The sequence below is a fragment of the Ptiloglossa arizonensis genome, chromosome 4, assembly GCF_051014685.1.
Source record: "Ptiloglossa arizonensis isolate GNS036 chromosome 4, iyPtiAriz1_principal, whole genome shotgun sequence".
Taxonomy (NCBI): domain Eukaryota; kingdom Metazoa; phylum Arthropoda; class Insecta; order Hymenoptera; family Colletidae; genus Ptiloglossa; species Ptiloglossa arizonensis.
Window position 1 is genome coordinate 24034875 of NC_135051.1, and position 18080 is coordinate 24052954.

Genomic DNA, 18080 nt, shown 5'->3' on the forward strand with positions numbered 1-18080 from the left:
TTGTAAAGAATGCCTCTGAGGGATGTTCTCGATGCGAGAGAAATAAATAAACCCTGAATTTTCCGAATTTTTCGGAAAAATACAAATTTCCATCCGGAGGCATTCTTTCCAGTAGCTCACAGTACTTCCATTCGTAAATTGATATTATTAAATAGTTAACAATTTACGCGACAAATCGATATGGAAATAATGTTTGTAAAAAAATTCTGAAGGTTAAATTTACATTTCCATCCGGAGGCATTCTTTCCAGTCGCTCACAGTACCTCCATTCGTAAATTAATATTACTAAATAGTTAACAGTTTACGGGACAAATCGATACGGAAATGTTTGTAAAAAAATTCTGAAGGTTAAATTTAAATTTCCATCCAGAGGCATTCTTTCCAGTCGCTCACAGTACCTCCATTCGTAAATTAATATTATTAAATAGTTAACAGTTTACGTGACAAATCGATATGGAAATAATATTTGTAAAAAATTCTGAAGGTTAAATTTAAATTTCCATCCGAAGAGCATTCTTTCCAGCCGTGGAGTGTACGATCGCGCGTACAGGTCTTCCGGAAAAACGGGCGAGCGTTGCGACGTCGAAAGGGGGCTGGAAAGTAGAGAAAGACTCGCCACCTTTCGGGCACAAGCTCTCGAACGTGGAACGCTCAACTGGTGCACGCACGTCGTATACATACGCGGCGATACGACGACAGGTGAAGTACACAGCTGCTGGACAGCTGGACAGCTGGACCGATATCCGTTTCCAGGTACATTCCATCGCAAGTAAACGATAAGTGTGCGATCGCGGGGACTCGTAATGTCCAACGATTTCATTTCGTGTGGAAAAACGTATTTTCGTTCGTTTTCAGAAAAGTATCCGTACAGTCGCTGCGTTGAAAATACCTACAAAAAAAACAAAAAAAAACAAACAAACAAAAATTGTCCATCGATCGACCGTTCCACCTCGTGTGGAATATCCGCTTCACGACTTCGGATTCTCCCGCCTCGCGTCCCGAACGGAACAGCCGCGTTAATAGTCGACGGTTGGAGCGAAACGGTGCAAAGAACGGAAGAAAACACCTGCCTCTGTTTCTCGATGCGACCACATCCTTCCTCCGGGCGAAGTCTCGCCGTTGCGTGGCCCGTCCGAAGGCTTTCGTCGCTAGGTACGACGCCAACCGATATACGATTTCGTGTATCGGTGTTCGGGAGGCCATAGTACGCGCGCGCGCGTCACACAGGCGTTGGAGAATGTACGCGCGCAGGCACTCGGAAACCTTCGGGGCCGGATCGTTTTTCGTACGGTTCTCACGGAACGGCGAACATCGTCCGTCGGAGATTTTTCGATCGTCCTTTCCGATTCCCGCGGCGACGCAAAACCGCGGAACGACGCGATCGGACCGAGTTTACGGTGTCCGAATCACCGTCCACCACCCTTCACACACAGACGCACGCACGCATACGGTGAAAGCGAGAAACAGAGCAACTCGAAAGCTGCGCGCGACTAGGTAAGTTCATTTATTTATTTACCGTAGTACCCCTTTAACGCGGGGCCTCGATGCGTAAGAGAACGAAGAAAGATGACGGAGAGCGATACGCGACGGGTAACCATAATAATGAATAACGATGGTGATTTCCAACCGAGATAGAATTTCAGATAATACGCGCTTCTGTCGCCGGGTATATGCAATTTTATCACGCGTATAAGTTAGCGTTGTTGCGAGCACGATTTATACAAGTAAAATTACGATGTAACGTACGATGCATATCGGTACCGGGATAACCGATGTCCCCGCGAGTTCGCAACAGGTGGATCGAATCCGATGGTAAAATATCAAGGCTTCGGCGTTTTAAATAGAAATGCAAGGTCGGGTGCTGTTCCTCGGTCGTTAAGTGTTTGGGAAAAAATGTGATCGATTTGGTGTTAGAATTGATCGATATTCGAATAGTAAACAGGGAATAAGATTCGAGACAGAATTGTAATTTATAGCCCTCGTCGTATCCGAAAATGTACTGGGAATATTTATTATAATTTTGTCGTAATTTTGTGCAAAATATTAAAATTGTACGTCGAAGAATTAGACAAGTAACTATTTCCCAGCTCTAGTTACAATTGCCACTTACTACTTGTATCTTAAGAATTTACGTCGCACACTTTCTCTCATATCGCGGTGATTTTCATGGCATTGCGTATATACAAGTCGTACGCGTCCGCCCGCGGTCGTTCGAACGAGGAACGAAACTATAGTAAAGTACGAACGATGAAAAGGAAGGAGAAAAAACCTTGCGAAGATGTATCGACTTGCGTCGATAAGAGGTATCTGACGCGTCGCGAACAGGCCCTATCAAAGGCGATACAAAACGATATTTCCAGGATAGAAACCGAATCGCGACGTTGGCGAAGCTAATTCGTTGGTAAGATAACATTTATCGCGGGGATAGAGAGCGAATTCTCTCGGACGGGCCGTACACACAAGATCGATCGAGTTACTTTGACTTCCTCGCTGCAACGTGTCGATATTTTCTGCAACGTAACGCCGTGAATTAATCGAAGACTATTACTACCTATTTCTATCGTTACGTATCCCGATTTTGCATACTCCGTATTTACACGTTGCATCATGTATTCTGTACCGAAGAATTCCCTCTCGTTAACGATTATTTACGTACGTTTATATCGCGTTGAAATTTAACACGCAAAAAAGTAACCTAATGCATCGACCGAGTCCAACGTACGAATAGAAAATCGACGTTCGTTGCGAGATTATCGATCACGAAACTCGCGAAACTGTCGAGCTACGAACACCCTGTACATCGTTAGTCAAAAGGGGAGCAACGTAGCGACGCGACCGTCGTTACGAAATTTGCGTCACGAGAGAGAGTTCCCTCTGGCCAACTCGAACGGGAAGCGTGTCCGCTGCGGTTCGGTTACCATCGGAGTGTGTGTATGTGGCGCGATAGCAAGTAGAGTAAAAAGGAACGGGCGCTCGCGCGCGAACGCAAGCCCGGAACCGTGCACGCGAAACGATCGAAGGTGGTACGCGTATTTTTCGACGGAAAAATGTCAAGTCGGTGGGCAGAAAAGCCGATTCCGAAGGGGTCGAAGGCGTCGAGAGACGTCGGTGAGAGTTTCGCCGGAGGAGAGAGTCTCGAGACTCGAGGCTCGGTACGCGTCTGCACGGTCCCTGTTCGTTCCGGAGAGCGCACGGGAATTGCGCAACGATTCGTGCGACTCGCGCGATATGCTGACTCAGACGGGTGAAATGCAGCGCGGGTGTTCCGCAGCGGTGTTCCGCGATAGTCGTAGACCGAGCGCACGCGCGCGCGCGCGAACCGGTCGTTTCGCAACGTATCGCTAGTTGCAACGAGTGGGCGACCAATTTTTCCCCTCCCCCTCGGTCCTACCATCGGAACGTCCGTGCTTGTTCGCAGTCCGAGGACGGGGCATCGCGAAACGGTTATCCGCGTGGTAAACTTATCGACTGGTACGGCAGATCGTCCGGACCTAACCCGCTTCCACCCCCTATCGACGGAAAATGATATTTCGTAGCCGGACCGAGCTCGGAGGGAAGTCACGGGCTGGAACGTTTCGAAAGACTTTTTTACCCGACCGTCGGGTTGCGTCCCGGGAGCGTGTGCAACGATTGCGTCGTCGGAAATACTCTTCTTGTAAATACATCGACGACGAGCGTTTAGTATTCTCGAGTTGCAGGTAGCATCCGGTTAAGTGGCGACAGCCGCTCCCACCGATCGCGTGCAACGTTTATTCCGTCGCCTCTGGCTCGATTCCATTTTACTCCTTCGTGGCAGTCCTTGAGAAACGGAGGATAGGTAAACGATTTCGCTGACCGTGGCGATCGCGACGGTCGCGATGTCGCCGCGCGCACGAGCAACGTCCCGAGAGGTGCCGTGGACGCGAGAGCGCGCGATTTCTGTCACCGAGCTGGTTTACAACGGAGCGTTTAATACGCGTAACGAGTACTCAGATTCGCGTCGAACATACGGTGTAAACGATGGCGTATCGAACGAAAATAGTACGCGTATTAAACGCCTTTGCAGCGCCGTAAACACTCGTGTACTTCATAAACAACTGAATTAAGGTTAGGTTTGTTCGCTCGTGTCTCGTAAGAGTCGTAAAAGTCTGCAGCGGTTTGCCGAATTGAGTGGATTGTAAATAATAAAATTAACTCACGTGAAAGGAGGGTGGGGGGAGCGATACTAGGGAGGATCGCGTCGCGTACTTGTACACGTTTATTCGTATCTTATTCGAACATTTTACTAATTCGATACGCTCGACGCGAACGTCACCGTCTCGGTACGCACTGTTTTGATCCGCGTATCAAAACAGAGTACCATGTAAACTAAGTCTCCGTGCCAACGAGACCGGAAATCTTAATCGAACGTAAGCTTTTTCGTCGCAAAACGACGATCGATCCTGACCGATTAGCATCGACAGTCTGGAAATTATTCATCGAAAAACAAGTTGCTCGATAACGGTGCGGGCAGCAGATTGCGATCGGGATTATCGTACAGACAATCGCAGAAGATGATAAAATCCTTCGGAAGATCGAGATACTACGATCGCAATGTCGTCTACTCGTAATTTGACGGGGACAGCAGAGCGGAAAGGGAGCGACAGGCTAGCCGCTGGAACGAGGGGTGAGAGGGGCAAGTTAAATATGACCTTGAACGACTGCAGACTCGGGAGAAAACATTCTAGCGCGTTTGATATCGTCAGTGGCTGATTAGCGATGCATTTTAAAGGTTCGTTCGCGCCGAAGAAGTGTGGAAAGGAGATCAAACTCGAACGAAGAAGAGCACGGTGCAACGAGGTTAGATTTCGAAGCAGCCTTTGGCTGTACTTTAACGCGATATCGTTCTAGTTCGTACACGGTATGCACACTTGCTTTATTTACGCAACGAAGACGTTGTGAGATACAAAACCTAACCTTATAATCGAGGTTAGGATTCGTAACAGCGCTTTTAGCTGCACATCGCCACTTACGCACTTACGTACTTTGGTTATTCTTTTTTTTTTTTTATCTTTACACATATCTGTGTATAAACACGTGCACAATAAAGACTAATAATAATAACAGTAATAATAATAATAACAACGCCAAAAGAATGTACATATTTGTACATGCATGTACATAAATATACATACGTGTATATACTATAAAATAAATATACGTATAAACGAGTGTACGTACGCGCGGCGCGGGAGGGGGGCAACGAAAGAAGGAAGAGAAAAGAGAGCAACAACGTAGAAGCTTTCAGGGTTAAAGAGGGACGAAAGACAGCTGCGCGGCGATTGGCTGGCGGGGCAGCGTGTTTACGCGAGATAGTGGGGATTCGTGGTGTCTCAGCTGAGCGCGGTATAGAGGTAGCAGTCTAGCGAGAGGGCGAGTTAGTTGCGAATGAGCGCTCGTCGGGCGTGCGTCGTTGCGTCGTCGACCGATAATGTCATCTCATTGTCGACGGACGTTCGTGTCGGATCTTGAGAGTCGTGTGTACGCGATAAACCACGCGTAAACGAGGGACGCGCCGTAATATACTTCTTGCGATTTACTTGCACGCATCTGTCGTGTTTTGCTTGCGCGAAGTAAAGTGCGTGCGCGCGCGTTCTCTCTCTCCCCCTCACACTCTCTCACACTCTGTCTGTCGCTGGGAAGCACGAGAGGCGATCGTTCGCATCCGTCGAGACGCCGCGCGTTTCTCCGTCGCTTCGATCGAGAAGGAAAAAGCGAAGCGTGGCTGTATTTTCGCGACTCTCTGCGAGAGCGTGCTCGGTCGCGTGCTCGCGTGCTGCATCGCTCGCGTGCTCGCGTCTTGCCGCGTACGTCGCGACTGTCAATGCCGCCCCGCTGTCGTTATCGCGGTCGATGATCTACTACCACTGCCATCCTCGTTTACTGCCATTTGCGCTTCCTTCGATTCTTTTTTCCCCGCTCGGCTTGTCTCTGAGGAGACGCGGGTAACAGCGAGGACGCGAAGAGTAATACAAAGTAGCGCTCGCGAGCAGAAGGGATAGTGGAAGAAGGAAGAAGCGGAACGTTTAGAAGAAATACGGAACAAAAAGACACACCTCGTTTAACAAACACGGATACGACGATACCATTCGCGAGAACGCGAACTCGATCGTGGAAGATCGAGGCGCGAGGGGACCGATCGGAGAAATTCGGTTCGGTCGCTGGTTGCTGGATTCGTCCAAGTGTAGTGTGTTCGATCGTTAAAAAGTGTGGTGGCAAGAAATTTCCCGTAAACCGGGGCCCAAAAATGGTGCCGCAGCAGCAAGACAGTCCCTCCAGTTCGGGGATACCTATGTTTGGATCGTTGCTCGTGGATAAAAATTCAGCAACGCCGTACTCGGATGCTACCCAGGTAATTGTATTTCCACAACCGTATTCGATTATTTTCTAGTTCCTCCGTTCCTTTCTTTCGACCTTCGTACGACTCGAACAACGTCGGTTCTGTGTTCCGCCGATGGAAACGTGCTTCGACAACGGATGGGCTTTTCGCGGCTCTCTTAACGTCATCGCCGTATCGTTCGCTCGTGGACCAGATACATTTCGAGTATTTTATCGTAAATACGTTTTAGCGTCGTTCTCTCAACCGGTTCGCGAGTGCCGACGCGAATGTATACGCGAATGAAAAATCCTATCGAGGAACGGAAAGAATTGATCTCTTGTTTTCGATCTCCTCGCGAAATATCGACCAACGACCCGGTCAACGACGTTCCGTCGCCAAGATGGAAAACAGTATCGAGAGGGTCACGGATGCGCGCGTGGCTGCTAAATCGCGCGAGATTTTCACACGTAGCGCAAACATTTATGCACACTTTCGTACATTTCTTCTCTTCGACATCGAAAATACCCGCCGTGTTTCTCGTTGATGTTCCTCCACGAAAGGTGTGTGTCCTCGGGTAAGCGCGCGCGCGCATCCCTGATAAACGCTTACGGACCATGCCTTCGCCGACCTGTTTATTTTTGTAACGATGAAACGCTGTCGAACGGAAGAACAGATTATTTTTGTCCTTGGTTCGTTATTCTTGGCTGTTTCAACTTTCGTTTACGTTCCTTCCCGTGCTTTTTTCCACGACTTTTTCACCGTTTCGTCCGCTCCCCTCCCCGGGACTTTTTCCTTCCCACCGATCGAAATTTACTCGCACTTTCCCCGACGTATCGATAATATTTGCTCTTCGTTCGGATATCGCGGCAACGTCATTTCTCTGTTCACATTTTTCAATCGCTCGTCAACCTCTCGCGCGAGCTCCATCGTCGTCGTGCGCTCCTGATAAACTCGCAAGGGCGAAGCTTCTTCGCGTTTCGAATATTTCTTTAACGGTTCGTTGCGTCTGCTCGGACGTAAATCAAATCTCGTGCATTTCTCATCCACGCGCGTTTCTCCGGATAATCGTTACTCGTGACGTACATCGTACACAAGTCGGACAATCTTAGCCTCGCGCGAAGAATTAAACAAATAAAAATCGAGTTCACCGCTACCGTCGGTGTTTCTCTGCGTCACTCTCGGGTCGAGTTTTTCCAAATTTACTTTCGCGATCGAATCTCGGCGTCGCGAGTACCCTTCACTGTGTCGCCTCCGACGCGCGAGGAACGTGTTTCGACGTGTGTTGTTACATCGTCTAATTTTTCGCGAGCGTGCCCCCGGCGAGGCGTCGGACCGTTGGAATCGTAACGGTAAGTTGCTCTCGCTGCACGAAGGTCGAATGAAACCGCGTTTTTCGCAATTGGACGCCGTTCGATTTCAGTCTTTCGAACGAGCACTTTCTACTCGGCGAATCGATGCGTTTTCCTTCGTTGCGCGTACCTGTTACGCGCACTCGGGGGGATGACACGACGGTGGAGAGATACGCGCGAGTGGAAAAAAACGCTGATCGCGACGGGCGATACCTTTACCGTACTTCCTCGCGCTCCGTGATCTCGAACGAACCGAAATGGGAGGCGCGATGACGGTTTTACGCACGGATTCTTCTCCTTCGCCACGAATCGCATTGTTCGATATTGCTGTCCTTGAACGTCAGTGTTGCGCATTCCACGGTCGGGACGCGTCGAGAGTTGCTGGATTCGCGACAGAGAGAGCAGCGTGCATCGTCAGCTGATCGTGTTCGACCGTGGAAACTAACATAAGAGAGGGAAAACCCCTTCCCTCCGTGGTTGGTATTGTTTCGCTCCCACAAACTTCGATTCTTTCCGCGGGTTTATTTTCTCGAACTTTCGGCACGATTCTCGGACACGATAAATTGGAAAGTATAATAGATATCGAGTGTTCGAAAAGCGACAGTTATTCGAATTGGCCGGAGAGAAGGGGAGGAGGTTCGGTCAAAGGCTGAGTAGGAATAACCGCGATACGAAGAACGGTGCGAGGGAAGGTTAGGAGAGCGGGGTCGAAGCGGATACGAGGGTTGAGTCAAGCGGGTGGGAAGTCGAGGCCAGCTGCGTGTATCGAGAAAGAAGTGGCCGCGTTGCGAACTTCGGCGCAACGGAAACGATTATCGCCATCGTTTCTGCGTACGTGCATCGACCAAGGTTTTCGTTGTCGCGAAAACTTGTAGGTTCGTCTGTCTCGCGAGATAAAAGCTACACAGGGTTTCCAGAGGAGGCGATTCCGTTCTCGGTGTCCGATCGAGTGTCGCGTTAACGTTTCCAGATGATCGTCGTCGTCGCACCTTCGTAACCTACATCCGCAGCCTTTCGATTTCCACTCGAGTGCGTGTCTAGTAATCGACGATATCTAAAAGTATAATGGGTAGAGCGAGCGAGCGCTGTGCGTGCTATCTGCATCTCGACGCACATACCGCCGTCTAATAAGCAACGCAAATTGCAATCGCTCTCTCAGCGAGTGCGAACGGTAACGCAATAACTTTGCGCGCGTGCACGCTCTCTGAGGACTCTCTCTCTCTTTTACTCGTACGTCCAAGCGCACTCGCGCTCGCGCTCGATCATCGAAACTCTCGTTCTCGCTCTCTTCCCTCGTATCGCGCGAGGGCGGGGAGGAGACGCACGCGCGCGCAACTGGACGAGACGAATCGCGAAATCACGATATCTGGTCGAAACGGGTTTCGACCGGTTGGCGGCGCTAGGGTCGGTCCTGACCCCCTCGGGAAACTTGCGCTCGATTTTCTCGCCGTTTTCGTTGGAAATATGCAGGTCAAAGGAAATAATATAAATCGGAAATTCGCGCATTCTTAGAATATTGATAATAAATATTTTTAGTAGTTATCGATAAGACTTGTTTATACTGCAGATATTACAGATTATGTTTTAATCGTTCGGAGGATCTAGCGATGGACTACTGATTAATTGGAGACTGTTAAAACAATTTATAGCACTCAAAATATTATTTATTTGCTAGGTATGAAGATTACTTCGCTTGTGTAGATTGTATATTATAGGTAATAATTTCACGAGGAAATAGAAGAATAGACACTGTATATTTTAAGCAATAATTATACAGGAAAATAGAAGGATATACATTGTACATTTCAAGTAATAATTACATAAGGCAATGGAAGATCCGCAAACAGAAATCATATTTCCTTATTGCCCAAAGACTAGCTTTTGGTACACTCAGAGAGGTCCCTACAAGAGCGTACTTCCCTACTTCCCTTTAAGGTAAGTGACGTAGGCCCCAATCTCCGGTAGCTTAAACACACACCCTTCCTCTGGCCGTACATTTTTTTTACCATAGTCTCTAAAAAAAAAAAAGAGCGAATCGCATCGTCAGCGAGGGGCGAAGAGGTTAACCGACGGTTCCGTTGCTTCTGTTTCAGACGAAGAAGAACAATCCGAATCACATAAAGAGGCCGATGAACGCGTTCATGGTATGGTCGCAGATCGAACGCAGGAAAATATGCGAGATCCAGCCGGACATGCACAACGCGGAGATCAGCAAACGTCTGGGTAGACGTTGGAAGACGCTCGACGAGGCGGAGAGGCGACCCTTTATCGAGGAGGCCGAGAGACTCAGGCAATTGCACATGGTCGAGTATCCAGATTACAAATACCGACCGAGGAAAAAGACATCGAAACCGACCGCGTCCTCCGCGAGCCCAAAGACGAAGGACGGTGGTAAAAAACCGAGGAAATCGTCGTCCACGTCTGTGGGAACCGTCGGCCCGGGATCGAAGGGTCACGCGCGAAACGACACCAACAATAACATGCAGACGAGTGTGGGGGGAACGGTTGGCGGTACGGTGAAGAGATTGCAACCTCAATCCAGCAGCAGCAAGCCGGTCTCTCGGTTGAAGGTCAGACTAGCGTTGGACAAGAGACCTCCCCTCGATTATACACCCACCCCCCCGATCGTCACCGCAAAAATACCGAGCAGTCCGTCCTGTGTTACACCGGATTCCCCGGAATCCGCCAGTTTCTACGAGGACAATTTCCTCGAATGCGGAACCTCTGTGCGACTGTCCGCGATCGCCGCTGCCACCTCTTCCCCCTCCACCGCCGGCTCGCCAATCGGCTGCGGGAAGATCAAACGCGAAGCCAATCTCGAGATGGACTACGAGACGACCTTCGAACCGAAGGACCGGCTACTGTCGTCGGTCGGTCCCGTTGGCTCGAGTCTCGCCACCAACGCTACCGTTACCTTTCCCGCTTCCGTCGAGGACATGGGCCTGATTTCGGAGAGGAGTTTTCGCGGTCGGACGTCGTGTCACCTCGAACGACGATCGAGTTTCATGGTGAAGGAGGAACCGGTCGACGTCGACACCGAAATGGACACGGAGACGGAAGCGGTGTTGTCGCCGCCGGCGAACCTCGACGCGGACCGAAGTTCCACGAACGGCGTCGCGACGTCGTCCAGCAGCAGCAGCGTGTCCACGGCGACGACAACAATTCCCACCGTTACGTCCAACGCGATACCGAGCACGACGGCGACGAACACGGGAACGACTAGGACGGACGCGTTATCGTCGAACGGCGGTGTACCGAGAGACGATACTGTCGCGACGCCGCCGACCGCGGTCGTCAAGCTCGAGGAATCACCGAACAACCCCAGCCTCGCGGATCTCTACTCCCTCACGGACTTGCTGCAGATACAACCGTCCGATTTCAAGATCGACCTCGACATGGAAACGATAACCACCGATTTGGACACGTTCGAGACTGCCAGCTCGAGCAGCGGTTCTCATTTCGAGTTCTCGTGCACGCCCGACGTCACGGACATGTTGTCCACCATCGGTGTCGGCAACGACTGGGTCAGCTTTTAAAAAGAGGGGTGGGGTGGAGGGGCGACACAGCGCGCGCATGCGTGCCCGCACGGTTTCGTCGCGCGGCTACGCGCGTTGAGAACCCGTGTATACGCGGAACCCGAGCGTGTAGGGTAAGGCTCTGAGCCGGAAAACGTTGTTTTCTCTCGGTTCGCGTGAGCGTGTCCCATCCGCGACTCGACGCCGCGAAGATATTCGTCGCATCGCGGACGACACGAGCCTTTTTGTACATCTACTGTAGCATATTAGGATTAGGATCTTTTTTTTCTCTCTCCTACGCCGCGGCAAGATTTGTTAACCCACATGAATCGTCGCGATCGGAAAGAGGTGTGACATATACGACATAGGGGCCAGTGTGGGAGTGCCGCGTTCTTTTTTTTTCTTTTTTTTTTTTCTTCATCAGCGAACCGCTGGCGCGCGTCGATAGTCGACGGGGGAACGCGAACACTGTGCGCGACGATTCGTTTCTTCGATGTGTATATCGGTAGATGCATGTGTAGTAATATATACATATACATACATACACACATTTATATAGTTATATATATACATACATTAGAACCTGCGTAGCGACGGAAACTAGCGGGACCCCTCGCATTGGGATCTTGGCACTTTTCGTTCACGGCACAGTGTGTTCCCGCTTGTGTGCGGGGCTGGCTCGTTGCGTACATCCGGGGAAGGTACAGTTTTCTTCTGAGGGGGGAAAGTATATCTTTCGTCGCATCTTTGGTGAGAACGTTACCAACTCTTATTTGTTTCTTTTTTTTTTTTGATTCTCCAACACATATTCTAGTTTTGGAAATCCTCCAATTACGTCCGATTAAAAATAACTCAAGATGACAGATAATTCGTCGACAGTTGTCACTTCGATCGACGATGGAAAAATTGTGGGTATTATTTTTTATATGTACATGTTCTTTCTTTGTAAGAATAATAGTTACTTTTGTATCGAAATTCTGGAGGAGCAGGTTAATGTTCGAGTCAGTCTTAGGTGTTCCTGGTCGTCGTCGAATCAACGTGGAAGCGTCGCTTTAACGACACCGACAAGAAACACCATAATCGATCCTGCAACATTGACAAAAGTGGGACAGAATCGCGCATAAACTTCCGATAACGCGATCGTTGTATCGTGAACGTGTTTACTTCAATTTCGTCGGGGACGATCGATTTTAAGTATTTAGTTAGTGAAAAAATAAAACACGGTTTTGATATCGATGAAATAAATCGAAAGTGACGACGGTGTTGTGGGTTGGCACGGTAGTTAGACACGTTTGCGTCGAACGAGGATACGACGACGATGCGCTCGATGGTGGGGGTGACACCGTTGCTTCTAAGCGGGGTAGGATCGGACGCGTACATACGGGGAAACACTGTGAATCGTTCGACGAACGAAAATAAAAGTGCAAGTGACGAGGAAGCGAAAAACGGGAAGGAAACGAGAACAGAAGACTGGGATCGAAATAATGGCGTCGAACGACGCGCATATATTTCGGTCGCGGTCGCGCGCGTGCGCGCGCGCGCACGTCACGGTCCAAGCGAGGTTAGAGCAGAAACGCGAAAACAACGAGTTATCGCGGCCCCAGCCGAGATTATCGATGCAGCCGACGACGAGACGAAATTGCGCCTCGTTTCCGTTTTCTGCTCGTTCCCGTAATGTGTAGTCGCTCAATCTCTTTTTTTTTTCTTTATTTTTTTTTTTCCTCTCTCCTTCGCACGACGAACGCTGGAACGAACGTCTTCGAATATATCAAACGTTTGATCTCATATTCCCTTTACCTTTAAACTAGCGCTTATTCGTAACGTTTAAAACGTTTTAGCCTGTGCGACGACGCGGTTATTAATTTCGTTTCTTTTCTTTTCTATTTTTTTTCTTCCGTTTCTTTCTAAATCTTTTTCGCGAGATATGCCCCCCACCCCCCGACTCCCTCTCCGCGTTTTCGTCGTCTCGAACGCGAAAACGGTTTTATCGTCGCCTCCTACGGTTATCGATTACACACATCCCCCTGTCGCGTCGACACGGTGAAAACCCACGATGGTGCACCCGGGCGCGCGCGCGCGCACACGCACACGCACACGCATACACTGCCAACTAACCGTTCGATCATTGCAGCTTTCCTTTTAACGTTTTCCTTATACAAACCGGACACATCCAACTGCCAAACGGGACACGGGATGCTTCGTCATCGAGATTTTCGTCTTCTGTTTTCTCTATTTTTTTTTCTTTTTTCTTTTTCTTCTCTCCTCACCGTGTCGACTCGATAACGAGTGTGGTCTTAGTGCGATACACCCGCCGTTTCCGATAATTGTATATCGTTGCCTTCGTTTTCTCGATCGCTCCATCGCGGACACGCGCGTAACGACCAACCGTGACTCGCGTTGGCGTCCGCGGCAACGAGACGACAAGTCGCACGACTTGTACGAGGGCCCACACAAGATACGATTTATCGTTCGGACGGTCTTATCGAGCAATCGTACGATAAATCGTAACGCGTACGGGTTCGTTTTGGGCATAAGTTTTTCTCGTTTCGAGGGGCGAAACGACGCGACAACGGGGGAAACGGATGGAAATGATACGCTCGGTAACGCTCGCTTAAGTTTTGGCAAATCGTTGAAATGATACGGGAGAAACGGGTAGCAATTTTATTCCGGGAAAAGAGTCTTGAAACCTCCGTGGAAAAGGAACGAAGACAATGAAAGTAAGCAGGGAGAAAAATTTTCAATTTTTTCATTTTATCTTTGCAATAACGGTACAGACGGATCGGTGATGTTCTCCCGATTAAAACGAGTCCAAACACGGCACAAATCGGATGAACTGGGTTCCCGCTGAATTTCAAAATCATAGATTTCGAAAATAATTAGATAGTGGTCAGACTTCTCTAATTTGTACCGTGTTCGGACTCTATTTTCTCGGGAGAATCTCGCCAATCTATCGATATCATCGTCATTGATAAAGATAAATTGATAAATGTACAAATTTAAATTTTTGTAATTTTATCTTTCAAGTGCCCCGGCTTGATATCGCTGCTTGGCACGTTGTTTCTTTCTCGCTTACTCTCGCCGTATCTATTCACTGCCTTTGTTCATAGGAATCGGATTATGCTCGGTCGGGGACACCGAGCAGTGGGGGGAACGGGTCGTTGAAATTTAGACGGGACAAATTTATCGAAATTTAAGCGAGCATTACTGAAACACGCGCTCGAATCGCGAGCTCGACGCCTCTGCCTTCTTCGCGCGCAGACGCACGAACTAGATCCTCGGTTGACGCATGCGCGCACGCAGGATCGCGCAAGGAAAATTTACGTCGAGGATATACGATTTTATCTCGAGTACGAGCAGCACGGACCGCGGAACGCGACAATATTCTCCGCGAGACGAATCGAGCTCGTCGGAACGAACAAACACCCGACAACCAAAGTAGGTAAACCCCCCCTTCCTCCCTTCCCAACCCTCCTTACGACTTATAGGCTGTGAATATTTTTTTGATCGAAGGATGTCCGACGATGGATTCGATTTTCGGGATTATTCGAAAGAGTTGAGCTCGCGTCGTGAAATGGAACTGTTAAGAGAAAGGAAGAATAGAAGTTTCCCACGGGGTAAACGAGAGAAGAGAGAAAGAGAGAGAGGAGAGAGAGACGATGGGCAACGTGTCGCGTTTCTTTTTTCTTTTTTGTAAAACGGATCGGAAAGAAACTCCTGCGAATAATTAGCCCCGAACTCCGATCGGACCGGCATTAGGGAACCGCGACCCCGGATAGGAGATATCCAATTCTCCGACGAGTTTCTGAGAAAAAATTCCTGCTGCTCAAGTATCCGAACGAGCCCCTCTGGCCGCGTGGCTTTTCGACGTGAGATGCAGAGAGAGAGAGAGAGAAAGAGAGAGTGAAAGTGCGTGTATGTGTTTTGTCTGAGTGAACGAGTGAGCGAGAAAGAGAAAGAAAAATAGAGACAGACATAGAGTGTTTTGCGAGTCGAAGAGCGAAAAGTCACGACCAGAGAAATCGTACATTCGTAATCTTTCGATAGGTAGAAATAAACGAACACACCAAAGTGCAATACTACGCGTATAACGTGTAATCTGTAAATGCCAACGACAGAAAAGAAAAAACGGCAGCGGTTCTATCGAAATACGCGCGTGAAAAGAAGGGACGCAAAGATAAAATAATAATGATTAAAAGAAAAGAAAAAAGAAAAAAAAAATACTAAACACCGATCTCAATCCGAAATAAACACTATTTTTTCAACGGTGATCAATGGTTGCTGTGTATGTGTACGTATATACATGTAACGCGAAAGAATTTTTGTAGAAAATGCCAACGAGCGTTAGGCAATATTTTTCCACGAATGTAGTGACACACGATGCGTTTTTTTTTTAGTCGGAGGATCGTCAACGTTCGCTCGGGAACCGATTGGACGTACGGGGACACACCACCGTGTCGGGAGGGGTGGGGGGGAAGGGAGCGAGCTTCAGCGTTATACGTACGACGATGCGTGTTCTTTTGATTTGGTTGCGTTTCGATTTACGATTTGGCTTTCTTTTCGGATCGCGTACGTCGCCGATAACGGAATCGGACGGTTCCGCGTCGCGGATATTATTTTTCTTAGTTCTCCCGAACGAAAGAATACGCATCCCCCACGCGCGTACGCGCGCGCATCCAATCCGAACGAAAGATAAGCGTTCAACGTTTACTGCTCGGGAGCGAACGATTACGTGTCCGAGCTATATCTCGTAGGTTTAAGTTTTCATTATACACGATAGTGGAATTAATTGCGCCAACAACTAACTTTATACCACGTAACGACTGTACATTTGTATCTAGCCCTTTGTTTATAATACTTATTACCTTGTTATCAAGTATTCAATTTATATAATTTTTTTATCGAACTTATTAAAAAATATTTAAAAACGAGCAGACGGGTATTTTATCGACTTCATTTAACCTAAATGTTGCTTTAAATGTAAACGCGAGATGAATGGCGATCGAAACAACCGACGCGCACCGACGAGCATTTCTTCCGAATTCTCAGCAGTCGTCGAGCTTTCCTCTCGCAACGATCTCGCGATGAACCCCGCGCGAGCGCGTCAACGATAATAACGCGCAGTAACGCTATTAATAGCGACGGTGGATGAACAGTGGCACGGCTGCGGGCAAACTGCATTCGCTCCTACGCCACGAGTTCGAATTGCTTTTTTCTCTCCTAGTCGGTCCCGACCGTTTCGAACGCATCGATCTGTTTCGCGTCGCGTACACATCTGCAACGGATCCGATCTGTTCGAAGATCACGTTCGGTTTACGGTTTTCGGGTCGAGAGCGAGCTCGAAAAAACGAGCAGCGTTTGCGAGCAAAGCCAAATCGGGTCGAAAACACGTTTCAACGTTCTATCCTTTTCTCTTTGTACGCCGAATCGAGGTTAGGTTTAAAAGTAGCTTCTGCGCGATATTATTCCGTTCGATGTACAATCTACACGTTTCCATTATTTGCGCAATAAAGAGGTTATAACGATAATTTGTGCCGCATGAGATCGATTAGCATATAAATGATATTTAGCGCCGTATCAGCGGTTTTTTATCGTTGCAAGTTGAAACATTACGCTTCGACCCTTTGTAGGTCGCCGTCGGATGATTTAATGCATGTTTTCCGTTTTTTTTCGCGGTGTACTTCTCCGCCAAAGGAGTAACTAACGACTCCGGGGCCCTCGTGTGCTAGAATTTATAGCGGCGCCTTGTTAGAGGGAAGCATCCAGCAAGGCAATATTCGAAAAATGGTAACGTAATTGTGGAACCTCTTTATATTCCGTGATACATGTAATTTGAAAAAATTTTTTAAATCTCTACAAAGTGAAAGCTCCTCGAATCAAGGGGCCCACGTGGTACGCGCGCGCCACACATCCTTAACTACGCCACTGATCTATGCCCTGGTTGTTACGAGAATGGAAGTAAACCGTAATGTTCCAATTTCCAACGATAAAGAACCGGCTATAAAAAAAAGCAAGCCACTAAATTTCGTTTATATTGACTTCAATTGCGACCGCGAACTCGTAACAATCATCAATAGTTTCTCGCAGCTGTCTATCGCCGTGCCATCGTGATCCTTTGATCCTTCGCGCCGTTCTTCCCCTTCGTCGCGACAGTCGGTTCCCGTTGGAAATATTCCCCGTTTCGAGAGGGTTAAAGCGTACCGCTCGAAACACGCGAAGCATGGCGGTGTGGCCGCATGCGTGCGCGTGCGCGCGCGCACTCGCTCGTTCGCTCGCGAGCCGAGTTTCGTCGTAAAATAATCGCTCAAGGTCCGCGGTGGCGTTGCACCCGGCCGACAGCAGGGCTGCCAACAACCGCGCACTGTTTACATCGCGCGAGTGTGTCCACGCTCCCCCTGCCCGCGCCGCACCACCCCCGCCGCCGTCCAGCCACTCGAGACCGCCGCTCCACCTCCCTCCCGCCCCTCCGATCCGCCCGCCCGCCCTCTCTTCCGTCCTCGTCCGCGCGTCCTCGTCCTCTCGGTTAGCGGCAACCGTTCGCATGTTTTTTCCACCGATCTCGGCAGGCGTATATGTATTTTGCGTTCGACGGTCTCTCCGACTCTCGACCGTGGAAACGCTCGACGTCGACGGGAGAAAGAACCGAAAAACTCGCAACGCGCGAGATTTCTGCCCCGCGTCGCGTGCCAAATCACCGTTAAACTGGTTGCGCGCTTCGCGGAGCAAATTTTTTTCTCCACGGGTATTTTTACTAGTTCGTCCTTCGTCCCGCATCGGGGTTCCACTTCTCTCCTCTCCTTCCCTCTCCGCCCTCGCGTTCGTTCGTCCGCCCGCTCGCCCCACTCCCTGCTCCGTCGCGTCTCGTTCGAAATCAGCGCTTCG

The 18080-nt window shown here is 49.2% G+C and overlaps 1 protein-coding gene across 1 annotated transcript; it reads left to right on the forward strand.

Annotated features, from left to right (window-relative positions):
- Window positions 1-3750: 3750 nt before the first annotated feature.
- On the forward strand, window positions 3751-16130 carry LOC143145545 (uncharacterized). Its single transcript, XM_076309022.1, has 2 exons — window positions 3751-6370; window positions 9780-16130. Exons 1-2 carry the CDS (start codon window positions 6266-6268, stop codon window positions 11220-11222), a joined length of 1548 nt encoding a protein of 515 aa, XP_076165137.1. The 5' UTR covers window positions 3751-6265; the 3' UTR covers window positions 11223-16130.
- The last annotated feature ends 1950 nt before the right edge of the window (window positions 16131-18080 follow it).